Here is a 13,131-nt window from a genome sequence, read left to right as displayed (position 1 = left end):
TTTTAACATAATAACAATGCTGGAGTTTCCTGTACCTGCAGCAAACAGACTTTGTATTGATGAAAGAGTTCTTTAAATAGCAGCACTAAACATTGTAAAATATATCTTCGATTGAAAAGGAAGTCTTCTCTGAATTTTGTTACTCTTGCATGACTTCAACGTCAAAGGTAATTAAAAAAAAATTATCTGTCCATCTATCCCCAGTGTGGGTAATTAGCAATAAAGAGGAAACACACTAAAAGTCAAGACATCATCAAATAAGTTGGCAAGTCACAAGATTGCCATGTGCAAAGGCTGCTTTCGGTGCCGTTACTGTATAACACGCCTGCATTAATCATACATCAGCCTTTGAGATGTCTGATTAATTCATATAAATATTAAAAGAGTCAAACATAAAAGCAGTTATATCTTCTTTATATATATATAAAAGCGAAATACCATTCACACATCATCACAAAATCTCCAGAACCGTAAAGCCTACAGGTGTGAAATTTGGCACGTATGTTCCTCTTGGCTTCTAGGGGCTCACTAAGAAAGGATTTTTCCAAATGACCATCAGAGCATTAGCATTTCATATATTATTATTATTAACACGCTCTGATGCTAAGGAGTTCTACTCCCCCTCCCCACCTGAAAAAACATCTGTTCCAAATGCAAAACATAAACAGAGGAGATGAGTTTCAGTTTTACTTTCACAGCAGCAAGCAGCTTTAGGGCAGAACAGTTGAGATAAGCCATGCCCTTGCTATCTCCTTGCTCACACAGCAAATAGTGTTTCAGTTTCCAAATAGCCCTCAACTCCCTCACAGGAAGCTAGCCAGATGAACACCGATGGATGCATTTCTTACAAAATTAAGCCACACAAAAATAACTTACCTGCCCCAAGCGGCTTCCATTGTCGATTTCTTGCTAACCAGAACACAGGACGATTCAATGACACTTGACTTGTTCAGTTTGTAGCAAAACCCACACATTGGATCCAGCATGCAGCCGTTACAATTGCTGAAACGGAAGAAGGAAAACTCATCAGAATAAGCCAGCCTTTTAAAAGAAAAGTGTTAATTAAGTAAGAATGGGAGTTAGCTGGTTTCTCAAAAGGACAAGCCAGAATCTTAAAGAGTCATCAATGACCTCACTTCACTTTGGCCAAAGTTATAACTCAAGTAATTTTTGTCATATGGAGAATATTTCTATAATTTCAATGAATCAATCAATCAGAATAGAACTAGAAGGGACCTGGGAGGTCTTCTAGCCCAACCTCCTGCGCGAGCTATTTTGGTATTACTCTTGCTATTTCTTTTAATTTATTAAAAATGATAGCAAAGAAGAAAAAAAGACATTGAAACTACACTGCTCAAAAAAATAAAGGGAACACAAAAATAAGACATCCTAGATCTGAATGAATGAAATATTATTATTAAATACTTTGTTCATTACATAGTTGAATGTGCTGACAACAAAATCACACAAAAATTATCAATGGAAATCAAATTTAGCAACCCATGGAGGTCTGGATTTGGAGTTAAACTCAAAATTAAAATGGAAAAAAACACAACAGGCTGATCCAACTTTGATGTAATGTCCTTAAAACAAGTCAAAATGAGACTCAGTAGTGTGTGTGGCCTCCACGTGCTTGTATGACCCCCCTACAACACCTGGGCATGCTCCTGATGAGGTGGCGGATGGTCTCCTGACGGATCTCCTCCCGCACCTGGACTAAAGCACCCCCCAATTCCTGGACAGTCTGTGGTGCAACGTGGCGTTGGTGGATGGAGCAAGACATGATGACCCAGATGTGCTCAATTGGATTCAGGTCTGGGGAATGGGCGGGCCAGTCCATAGCATCAATGCTTTCGTCTGAACAGGAACTGCTGACACACTCCAGCCATATGAGGTTTAGCATTGTCATGCATTAGGAGGAACCCAGGGCCAACCACACCAGCATATGGTCTCACAAGGGGTCTGAAGATCTCATCTCAGTACCTAATGGCAGTCAGGCTACCTCTGGCGAGCACATGGAGGACTGTGCGGCCCCCTAAAGAAATGCCACCCCACACCATTACTGACCCACTGCCAAACCGGTCATGCTGGAGGATGTTGCAGGCAGCAGAACGTTCTCCATGGCGTCTCCAGACCCTGTCACATCTGTCACATGTGCTCAGTGTGAACCTGCTTTCATCTGTGAAGAGCACAGGGCGCCAGTGGCGAATTTGCCAATCTTGGTGTTCTCTGGCAAATGCCAAACATCCTGAACGGTGTTGGGCTGTAAGCACAATCCCCACCTGTAGATGTCGGGTCCTCATACCACCCTCATGGAGTCTGTTTCTGACCGTTTGAGCAGCCACATGCACATTTGTGGCCTGCTGGAGGTCATTTTGCAGGGCTCTGGCAGGGCTCCTCCTGTCCCCCCTTGCACAAAGGCGGAGGTAGCAGTCCTGATGCTGGGTTGTTGCCCTCCTACAGCCTCCTCCACGTCTCCTGGTATACTGACCTGTCTCCTGGTAGCGCCTCCATGCTCTGGACACTACGCTGACAAACCTTCTTGCTACAGCTCGCATTGATGTGCCACCCTGGATGAGCTGCACTACCTGAGTCACTTGTGTGGGTTGTAGACTCCGTCTCATGCTACCACTAGAGTGAAAGCACCGCCAGCATTCAAAAGTGACCAAACCATCAGCCAGAAAGAATAGGAACTGAGAAGTGGTCTGTGGTCACCACCTGCAGAACCACTCCGTTATTGGGGATGTCTTGCTAACTGCCTCTGCTTTCCACCTGTTGTCTATTCCATTTGCACAACAGCAGGTGAAATTGATTGTCAATCAGTGTTGCTACCTAAGTGGACAGTTTGATTTCACAGAAGTGTGATTGACTTGGAGTTACATTGTGTTGTTTAAGTGTTCCCTTTATTTTTTTGAGCAGTGTATAATGGACGCAGATCCAATTAAAGATAATAATTTCTGAATTATACAGAATTAGTTGGACAATTAAGAATGGAGAAAGAGAGAGAGGGGGAGAGGGGGGAGAGAGAGAGGGGAGAGAGAGAGAGAGAGAGAGAGAGAGAGAGAGAGAGAGAGAGAGAGAGAGAGAGAGAGAGAGAGAAGAAATTTGGAATTATTCAACGTTAAATATGATGGGCAAATAAATACTGTATATCCCCATCACAATACAGATGGGAAATCAGTGAATATCAACACTGAACTGGCAGAGCACATGTGTTGTTTCTAAATTTCTTTCCACGTGAAAGTCACATGCACAATTTTAAAACTGAGTATTTGGAAACCATCTGCAAACGTTCATGTTTTATTTTTTTTATTTTAACACAGGTTGTTATTTTCATTGCCTGCTCAGTGTCCTATAACTTGAATGAAATTGCTTTTTATATGCAAAAGTGAGGGCAATCCTTGCCTCTTGGTAGCCCAGCTGACCCATATCTGGTGCCCTCAAGGTATGCAGTACAGGTTTAGTGACCATTCGAAGTTACAAACTGACCCATTAAAAAAATAGAACGTTTTCCAAACTTATAGCTGTTGCGACATTCCCGTGGTCACGTGATCAAAATTCAGAAGTTTGGAACTGACTCATATTTATGACGGTTGCAATGTCCCTGGGGTGACATGATCCCCTTTTGTGACCTTCTGATGAGCAAAGTCAATGGGGAAGCCGGATTCACTTAACAACCGTGTTACTAATTGAACAACGGCAGGGATTCCCTTAAACGACTGGCAAAAAAAGGTCATAAAATGGGGCAAATCTCACTTAAGAGCTGTCTCGCTTATCAGTAGAAATTTTGGGCTCAAATTGTATATGTGAGGTATGCAGGAGTGGACTTCAAAAATTTTAGCAAGCGGTCCTCTGGCCAGTTGCTGGGTGGGTGTGCCTATGGTGGGTGCAGGGGTGGGTTTCTACCGGTTCTGTCCACCTCTGTAGAACCGGTAGCTCTGAAGAGCAGCAGACATAGAACCGGTTCTATGTCTGCTGATGTTTTTGCCCACCCACCCACCTGGGCTCTTACCTGATCTTTATTTCCTGATTTTTCAACTTCAGCTGCCGAATGAGGCACAGCTGCAGTTAAAAAAGCAGGAAAAGAGGCTGGTTCAAAGGCTGCTTCTCTGCAAGCAGCCTGCTGATGGCGAGTTACAGGCGCGCGGCTCCCAGCTTGCAGGGAAGCTCGTAAATCCCAAGCCGGTATTTAACCCAGTCGTATCGCACGCATGGGTGGGTGTGGCCTAGTCGGCCTCCTGCACCATGGCGGGGCGTTTTCACCCTCCCGGGCTCCGGAGGATTTCCTCAAGCAGTAGTGGAGGGTGAAAACGGCCTCCACAGGCCCCTGAGGCCCTCTGGAGTTCCTGGGAGGGCGAAAACAGCTTCCCTGGGCTCCAGAGAACTCCTGTTTCTGGCTTTCTGGAGTCTCAGGGAGGCCCATTTTTCTCCCTCCCTGAGCCTCTGTGAGGGCCCTGTACTCTGGCATGCAAAACAGGCCAACGTGGAGACTCCTGGGAGGGCAGGGCGGGGTGGGACCAACCAGGGGTGGGATTTACCGGTTCGCCGAACAGGCTATTAAAAATGATAAAATTAGTGACTTCTGGTCGCGCTTCCGTCGATGATGGACCAGAGACCGCAACTGTGCGCGGCTTTGATCCGTGCTTGCCCTGTTGGTGGGGTCCGTGAGGGACTGAAAACATCTGACCCACCTTGTAGGGGTGGGGGAAGAGGGGGAGATTGCCAGCTGGGTCGAGGGAAGCCACATCTCCCCTCCCTGGCTTGGTATACTCCCCTATTAGACAGGGAAAAGCAGCAGTTTAATGGCTGCTCTGAAGACGGGAAGCTGCCGGGACTTAAGTTTGTGCTGGAGCGGTGAAGTGGTGAGCAGCATGTAACTGGATAAAAGACCTTGAACATTCTTTTGGACAACCCCAAAAAGCAGAACGAAAGAGCCCTCGTTTGGAAGAGTGGTAGTGGCGAATGGGAAATAAGAGGGAAATATAAGGTAAATAAAAAAACCGGAAATAAAAGGACTATATGAAACCAGAGATTAAATTTGGAATAATATACAGAATTGGGCACTAATTAGGCATTGGATAAAATGCTGGACTTATCTGGAATGGACAAAATTTAATGTTAATACTACGGAAAAGAGAATTTTTTTAAAAGGATAAATTTAGCTACCGGTTCGCCAAAACCGGGGTGAACCTGTAGCAGCCCAACCCTGGAGGTCTGGGAGTTCTGGATGGTAAATGTCATGCCCCTGTCGGAATCTGACTTGGAGGAGAAGCCAAACAGTTGACAGGGAGTGGGGCTCCGTTGGCTGTGGAAGAAACTGGGGAAGGGCAAACTCCAGCTGGGCAGAGCAGGGGAGAGGTAGAACAATGGAGAGGAAATTCAGAGGAAGACCTAGGCCCACCCACTCTTCATCCTAGGTCATGCAGGGAGGAATGGAAAAGAGAGCAACATGGGTTGTGTGGCTTATGGTGGAGGAAAGGGCCCTGACTCCCTTCATTAGCTGCAGCTGGGAACGCAGTGTATAAAAAAGGTAAGCTGCATGCATTAAGCTGTTGGGAGCAAACATGACTTTATCTTGTATTGTCGTGGCTTATCTGTGTTCCTGGCGTCTTCCCAACTGTGTGAGTTTTGCTGTGCTTTCAAGTTTGAAATTCCTGCTCCTGCCCTGCCAAACTACTTCAGTTTGGTTTGTTTGGATTTTAAGTTACAGTTTGTGTGTACCTTATTTTGGACTGAATTTTCTACAGTCAAAGGCTGTTCCTGGGAGACTTTTTCTCCAGCCTGAAGAAACCTGGACATTGGGGGCAAAGTTGGAGATAATAAAGGGACTCTTATTGCTTATCTGACTGTGTTGCCTTTGTGCCATGCCCTGGGTGATCACAGTAAAACCTGCTTGCTTTCATTAACAACAAAACCAGTTTTTAGCAAATATTTCTAGCTATTATCTCTGATCTAACAGAAGCAGAGAAAACCAAGAGCAGAATAATATGTGAATAGGATGGGAAGTTACGGAAATACATCCAGGCTTTTGGAAAACAACTATTGCAATTACTCTGCTTTCTTTAATTTAAAAAGCTTTCAGTTTTTGACTCCGGGCAGTTCATGTTTTAAATCTTTTGAAACCCTCTGGATGATAAATAATTTGCAGTGTTCCAGAATTGGCCATGTATTTTATTGATGCTGTGACTATCTGATCTAAATTTCTCTGAACCTTCTATATATATAAAAGTGAAATACCACTCGCGCATCATCACAAAATCTCCAGAACCATAAAGCCTACAAACTTGAAATTTGGCACGTATGTTCCTCTTGGCTTCGAGGTGCTCACTAAGAAAGGATTTTTCGAAATGACCATCAGAGCATTTAGAGTATTTCCTATATTATTATTAATAACACGCTCTGATGCTAAGGAGTTCTACTCCCCCTCCCCACCTGAAAAGAAATCTCTTCCAAATGCAAAACACAAGCAGAGGAGAGTAGTTTCAGTTTTAGTTTTAGTTTCACAGCAGCAACCAGCTTTAGTACAGAACAGTTGTGCTGAGCCACGCTCAGGCTCCTTCCTGTCTCCTTGCTCACACAGCAAATACTGTTTCAGTTTCCAAACAGCCCTCAACTCTCTCACATACTGACAGGACGCTAGCCAGATGAATACCGATGGATGCTGGTAGGCAGAGGCAGAATTCCCCTCCCCCATCTTCCTCCCCAAAAACTAAGCCCAACCACAAAGTTTCGTAGCAAAGCACGGGTATCGAGCTAGTAGAAGGATATTCAAAAATATCTTTTTCTCCTAAAAAAAAAAGGTGTTTTGTATTTATTTCTAAAATATCAGGCGTGTAAACTCTCTTTTGTGTTGAAAACTGGCCTGCTCCCATCCAGCGTTTTCAATTAAATTAGAGGTCTAATAAAGAGAGACATGCTAAAAGCTAGGTTAAGTCCTGCAACCCCAAAACAGCTTTTTACTGCTTAGCTAATTTCAGGATTTATTGCCAAGTCATCCTTCAGCTTTACGCCATGAACTTCCCAATCAAATTTTAATTACATGTTGATGAGAGCAAGGGAAAATGGCTTCAGCGTGCATTTTAAGGCTTCTTCTGAACACCTCTGGGTCAAATCCTTATTTTTTTTTAACCATAAGCTTTTCATTATAAAATGTGTTTTTAGAACTCAGAATAACAGAGCTAGAAGGGACCTCAGAGGTCTTCTAGTCCAACCCCCTGCTAAGGCAGGAAACCCTATCATTTCTTCAAATCGTTGTCAAGTCTCTTCTTAAAAGTCTCCAGTGTTGGGAGAATTCACAACTTCTGGTGGCAAGTCGTTCCACTGATTAATTGTTCTGACTGTCAGGAAGTTTCTCTTTAATTTTGGGTTGCTTTTCTCCTTGATTCGTTTCCATCTGTTGCTTCTCATCCTGCCCTCAGGTGCTTGGAGAATAGCTTGACTCCCTTCTTCTTTGGGGCAGCCCCTGAGATACTGGAAGACTGCTATCATGTCATGCCTAGTATTTCTTTTCCCTAATTTTTTTGTCCTCTGGAAAAAAAGTGACTTGTGACCATTTTATAAGAGCCGTGGTGGTGCAGTGGTTAGAGTGCAGTACTGCAGGCTACTTCTGCTGACTGCCAGCTGCTTGCAGCTTGGCAGTTCGAGTCTCACTGATTCACAGTTGACTCAGCCTTCTGTCTTTCCGAGGTCGGTAAAATGAGGACCCAGATTGTTGGGAGCAATAGGCTAACTCTCTAAGCTGCTTATAGAGTTGGAAAGTACTGTAAAGCAGTAGATAAGTCTAAGAGTTATTTTCCTTCCTTCCTTCCTTCCTCCCTCCCTCCCTCCCTCTCTCCTTCCTCTCTTACTCCCTTTCTCATTCTTCTTCCTGGTGGGGCAGTGGTTAGAATGCAGGATTGCAGATTAATTCTTCCCACTGTCAGGAGTTCAATCCTGACCGACTCTAAAGGTTGACTTAGCCTCCCATCCTTCCGAGGTCAGACCCAGACTGTTGGGGACAATAGGCTGACATTCTAAGTTGCTTATAGAGTTGGAAAGTCCTTTAAAGCAGTAGATAAGCCTAAGAGCTATCGCCCTCCCTCCCTCCCTCTCTTATTCCTTCTCATTCGTCTTCCTGGTGGCGCACTGGTTAGAATTCAGTATTGCAGGCTAAACTCTGCCCACAGCCAGGAGTTCGATCCTGGCTGGCTCAAGGTTGACTCAGCTTTCTGTCCATCCGAGGTCGGTCAAATGAGGACCCAGATTGTTGGGGGCAAGAGGCTGACTCGGTAAAACTGCTTAGAGAGAGCTGGGAAGCACTGGAAAGCGGTATATAAGTCTGTTGCTAGTGCTATTTTCATACTTACAACCATTTCAGCAGCATCAAAATTCAGTTGCTTGGCAACTGCTTCATACTTATGACCGGTGCTGTGTCCCAGGGTCACCCAATCCCCTTTTGACAAGCAAAGTCAATGGGGAAGCCAGATTCACTTAACAACTCTGGCAAGAAAAGTAAAACGGGGCAAAATTCAAAATTCTTGCTTAACAACATAAATTTTGGGCTCGATTGTGGCTGTAAGTTGAGGACTACCTGTATTCTCTTCTATCGATTGGATGAATCTTATGTAAAGTAAAAAAAAATAAAGTGAGGTGCCCAGAAGCACTCCATGTTTCTCTCCTGGGAGGAATTCCTTTGAAAGACCACGTTGATTTAGTAACAACTAAATTGTATGCAATGGTACAGTAATTTCCCCTAAGAAATCAGTTCAGATTCAACCAGAATAGTTAAGCCTTGCCTGAGAAGTTTGTCACTAATATAAGGTCTAAATTTAATGTAAATTTAGTTTAATTGTCTTTTAACGACCCCATAATCCCTTGCGGGGTGGAGTCTGGGCAACTGAATGGAGCTAGCAAGAGTGTTTAATGGCCGGATGCCTTTCCTGTTGCCAGTGTGGAGTTTTGCTCAGCAGATGTATTCTCAGTGTGCCCAGAGAGAGAAATATCTGCCTCTACCTAGGGTCGAACTCACAGCCTCCTGATTGTGAGGTGAGAGCTCCAACTCTAGGCCACACATCACTCCTATTAAATTTTATGTCATGGAGACTATATCAAGACCGCCTCATAATGAAACAGTCAAACTGCATCAAAAAGCAACTCAGTAGAAAAACAATGGACAACTAAATTCTTTTAGGTAGACAGCAATTCATAAGCCTTTACTGGCTTGTATTCATGCCAATCCATAATGTTTACGAAACTGCATACAGCTCAAGCTAATTTCAGCATATTTTAGCAATTACCATCTATGTAGGTACCGATTTTTCCTATTATGTGTTGTATTATCAATAAATTGTATAGCCCTATTAGTAATACCAAGGCTTACTTCCATCCAATGAAGAATAATCAGTCTGACATAGTTGTGAATCCAAGCTTTATTTCTCTCTCTTTCAACTTCATTAATGGATGGCAAACTAAAATCATATTTACGTATGTTGCTAACTGATGTTATGGATGTAATTTCAACAATTCTTGCGGATCCATTAAGATTGCAGGCTTAATTTCTCTGTTGATTTGCTCCATAATTGGAGGTAAAGGTACTTTTAATCATCTGTAGATGATGTTTATAATTGAGGAGTTCACATCTAAGGGATTCCTGCAATTTGCCCTTAAAACAGCACACCTTTGAACAAAACGCAGGCATGAAATTGCTTTCCTAAATTGTGCGGCCAACTTATCACCTGGTTGCTGATTCTGTTTTCGAGCTTAATTTAGTAATGCTGAAGCAATCACGTACCGCAGGGACACAAGAAGCACAAAATGAGAATTATATACTAAGCTTCCTTTAAAGAAATATCATGGAATATTGTAGACTACATTCACAGGGAGCGGGAGTGTGGCTCTGTTGGCTGTGGAGGAAACTGGGGAAGGGCAAAGTCCGGCTGGGCAGAGGTAGAACAAGGGAGAGAGAGTTCAGAGGAAGACCCAGGTCAACCCCCTCTTCATCCTAGGGCACGCAGGGAGGAACGGAGAAGAGAGCAACGTGGGTTGCGTGGCTTAGGGAGAGGAAAGGGCCCTGATTCCCTTCATTTGCCACAACTGGGAGGAGAGTTTAAAAGAAATGCAGGCTGCGTATGGCAGCTGCTAGGAGCAAATGTGAGTTTATCTTGTGTTGACTTTGCTTATCTGTGTTCCTGGCGTCTTCCCAACTGGGTTGAATTATGGCCATTCCTTCACATCTGGAATTCTTGCTCCTGCCTGGTCAGACTAATTACCTCATTTTGCCTTGATTGGACTTATAGTTTTTGTTGACCACATTTTGGACTTGATTCTCTGCAGCCAAAGGCTGTTCTTGGGAGAGTTTTTCTCCTGCCCAGAAGGTAACCCAGGACATAAGGGGAAAAGTTGGAGCTAATAAAAGGACTCTTATTGATTAACTGACTGTGTTGCCTTTGTGCCACGCCCCTTTGGGTCATCACAATAATTTAGCGGGAAGCAAGATTGCATCCTAAACTACTTAAGAAACTAGCAGAGAGACTCAGAACGATTCTGAGCGTGCTGAAGAAAAAAAAACCTTCATGGAACAGCAATAACATGAGAAGAGAAATTAAGCTAAGGCAAAAGATATACATGGTTAAAGAATTACTGTTTTTTGGAACTCTTTAGGAATTTTCTACAAAAAAATGTTCTACCAAACAGCTTTGTAACTATTGAATCAAAAACTGCAGCTTTGAGTATTAGGTTAAAAGAGGTCTTTGTTTTATCATTCTTGGGTTGTTATTACCTCCACTGTGGACACAAAATTAGGATATGTTTTTTTCTAATATTTGAATAGTGCCAAATAAAATATTCAAAGAGATACCAAGAGTGCTCCTGGATTCGTCACTTCCAGAAAACAATGAATCCTTCGGGAGTTCTGCACCCAAAACACTCGACTAATTGTACATTCTTAACTAATGTGAACATTCTGTCAGCTTTGGAAGCCATATTGACACCAAATGCTTCCACTCTGCCACATTTTTGAGCCTGGGAAAATGGGAGGGGGGAATTTCTTGGCGCATACGTGGTTAAGACATAATAGCATTCTTCTTCTCAGTCAAGGTCAGGTTATTTCTGCACCTGGGTGAGGGGATGTCTCAAGTTGGGACGGATGGTGATTGGGACATGTGATGCAATGATGGGTTCAGGGGGTGGGTTTGTAGTTTTTACTTATTGCAAGGAAACCCGGAACTTTCAGATTCAGGATTCCCCAGATGTGCCTGTCATGCCCACTGGAATCTGACTCGGAGGAGGAAGCCAAACAGCTGACAGGGAGTGTGGCTCCGTTGGCTGTAGAAGAAACTGGGGAAGGGCAAAGGCCGGCTGGGCAGAGCAGGGAAGAGGTAGAACAAGGGAGAGGGAATTCAGAGGAAGACTCAGGCCCATCCCATCCTAGGGCATGCAGGGAGGAACGGAGAAGAGAGCAACATGGGTTGTGTGGCTTCCCTTCATTAGCTGCAGCTGGGAACACAGTGTATAAAAAAGGCAAGCTGCATGCAGCAAGCTGTTGAGAGCAAACATGACTTTATCTTGTATTGTCGTGGCTTATCTGTGTTCCTGGCGTCTTCCCAACTGTGTGAGTTTTGCTGTGCTTTCAAGTTTGAAATTCCTGCTCTCGCCCTCACAAACGAATTACTTCAGTTTGGTTTGTTTGGATTTTAAGTTACAGTTTGTGTGTACCTTGTTTTGGACTGAATTTTCTACAGTCAAAGGCTATTCCTGGGAGAGTTTTTCTCCAGCCCAAAGGTAACCTGGACATTGAGGACAAAGTTGGAGATAATAAAGGGACTCTTACTGCTTCTCTCATTGTGTTACCTTTGTGCCACGCCCATTACAGTACCAGTTTACTATCCAAATAAAACAGAACTTTTGAGAAGATGACTGTATTAAAATTATTGGCTGGAGTGGAGGTTTTCTGGAACGCCGACACATTCATTATACCGTATTTCATTTTAGAACTACTGTAGAAACCTCAAAAGGTTTAAGGAGCAAGTGAAAATGACCTACCTGTATTTTGTGCAGGTGGAATTTTGGCCCGACTGGCTTTCGGGGTGAAGAGTGACCTGTGGAGAAGCTTGAGCTGACAGCAAAAAGCCCAAAGCTAAAACAACCAGGGCCACAGTTGTGCCTATAAAACAACAACAAAAACTAGATCAGCTTCATTCCAGAACACTGTACAGAATTCACACATACACATATGTAGGTAGTCCTTGACTTACGACCATAATGGAGCCCACAATTTCTGTGACTAAGTGAAACGTGTGTTAAATGAATTTGCCCCACAATTGTTAAGTGGATCTCTTAACTTAATCACTCTAACTAACAAGAAATTCTCTGCTCTGAATCACATCAACTTCATTGAGGCTGTCAACCTACCCATCTATTAACTATCCTGCCTTATTATTTTTTTATAAAGAAAATTCCAGGCAGCAAACATACCCAGTTGACTTTTCTGACTAAGGCAGGACTATAACTTTCCATCTCCTGGTGATTGGCCCAGTTACCCAGCCGGCTTTCGTGGCTAAGGCGGAACTAGAACTCCCCGTCTCCTGGTGATTGGTCCAAGGTCATCCAGCCGGCTTTCGTGGCTAAGGCGGAACTAGAACTCCCTGTCTCCTGGTGATTGGTCCAAGGTCACCCAGCTGGTTTTCATGACTAAGGCAGGACTAGAACTCCCCGTCTCCTAATTTCTAACCTGATGCGTTAACCACGAGACCAAATCTCTACGGTCCATTTTGCAAGTGGGCTCCTGTTTCTTCCCGCCCATTCTTACAATGGCGCAGGCATACCTGCTAAACTTCCCAAGGTAAGTTTGCGCCGACCGACTTTTTCGACAAGCCAGACTCCCACAAGCGTGAAAATGAAATTAGTGAACGCGGTCAGGGCGGCAAGCCAGATGGCCAGGCGGTCATCTCGGACACCAGACATCTGCATGATGGTGGCACTGTAGTACCTGAAAGGCAAACAACCTTCTATGTGAAGTACATTCTCCAATTCAGACAACGGCGAAGCAACAGATTGCCTTTGTTGTGGAGGGAAACAACAAAGAAACGGTTCTTTTCGGTGACGCCAATATTACGCTCCATCCATCAAGACACAACAAATTTGATCCTTGGAAGA

The 13,131-nt window shown here is 43.9% G+C and overlaps 1 protein-coding gene across 2 annotated transcripts in view; it reads right to left on the bottom strand.

Moving 5' to 3' along the window:
• Positions 1-13,131, bottom strand: part of SLC2A13 (solute carrier family 2 member 13) — a 79,161-nt gene that overhangs the window by 22,220 nt on the left and 43,810 nt on the right. For both annotated transcript variants that reach the window (XM_087967799.1, XM_026677169.2), the window contains exons 5-7: positions 12,801-12,964; positions 12,019-12,139; positions 877-1,002 (exon numbers count right to left, since the gene is read on the bottom strand). In XM_087967799.1, coding sequence (XP_087823925.1) covers positions 877-1,002; positions 12,019-12,139; positions 12,801-12,964 — 411 coding nt within the window. The remainder of the gene's footprint in view (positions 1-876; positions 1,003-12,018; positions 12,140-12,800; positions 12,965-13,131) is intronic.

The sequence above is a fragment of the Notechis scutatus genome, chromosome 6, assembly GCF_049901735.1.
Source record: "Notechis scutatus isolate UNSWTSFEM ecotype Mainland chromosome 6, rNotScu1.2, whole genome shotgun sequence".
Lineage (NCBI taxonomy): Eukaryota > Metazoa > Chordata > Lepidosauria > Squamata > Elapidae > Notechis > Notechis scutatus.
Note: the sequence above shows the minus strand (reverse complement) of the source record. Positions and strands in the feature narration are given on the sequence as shown.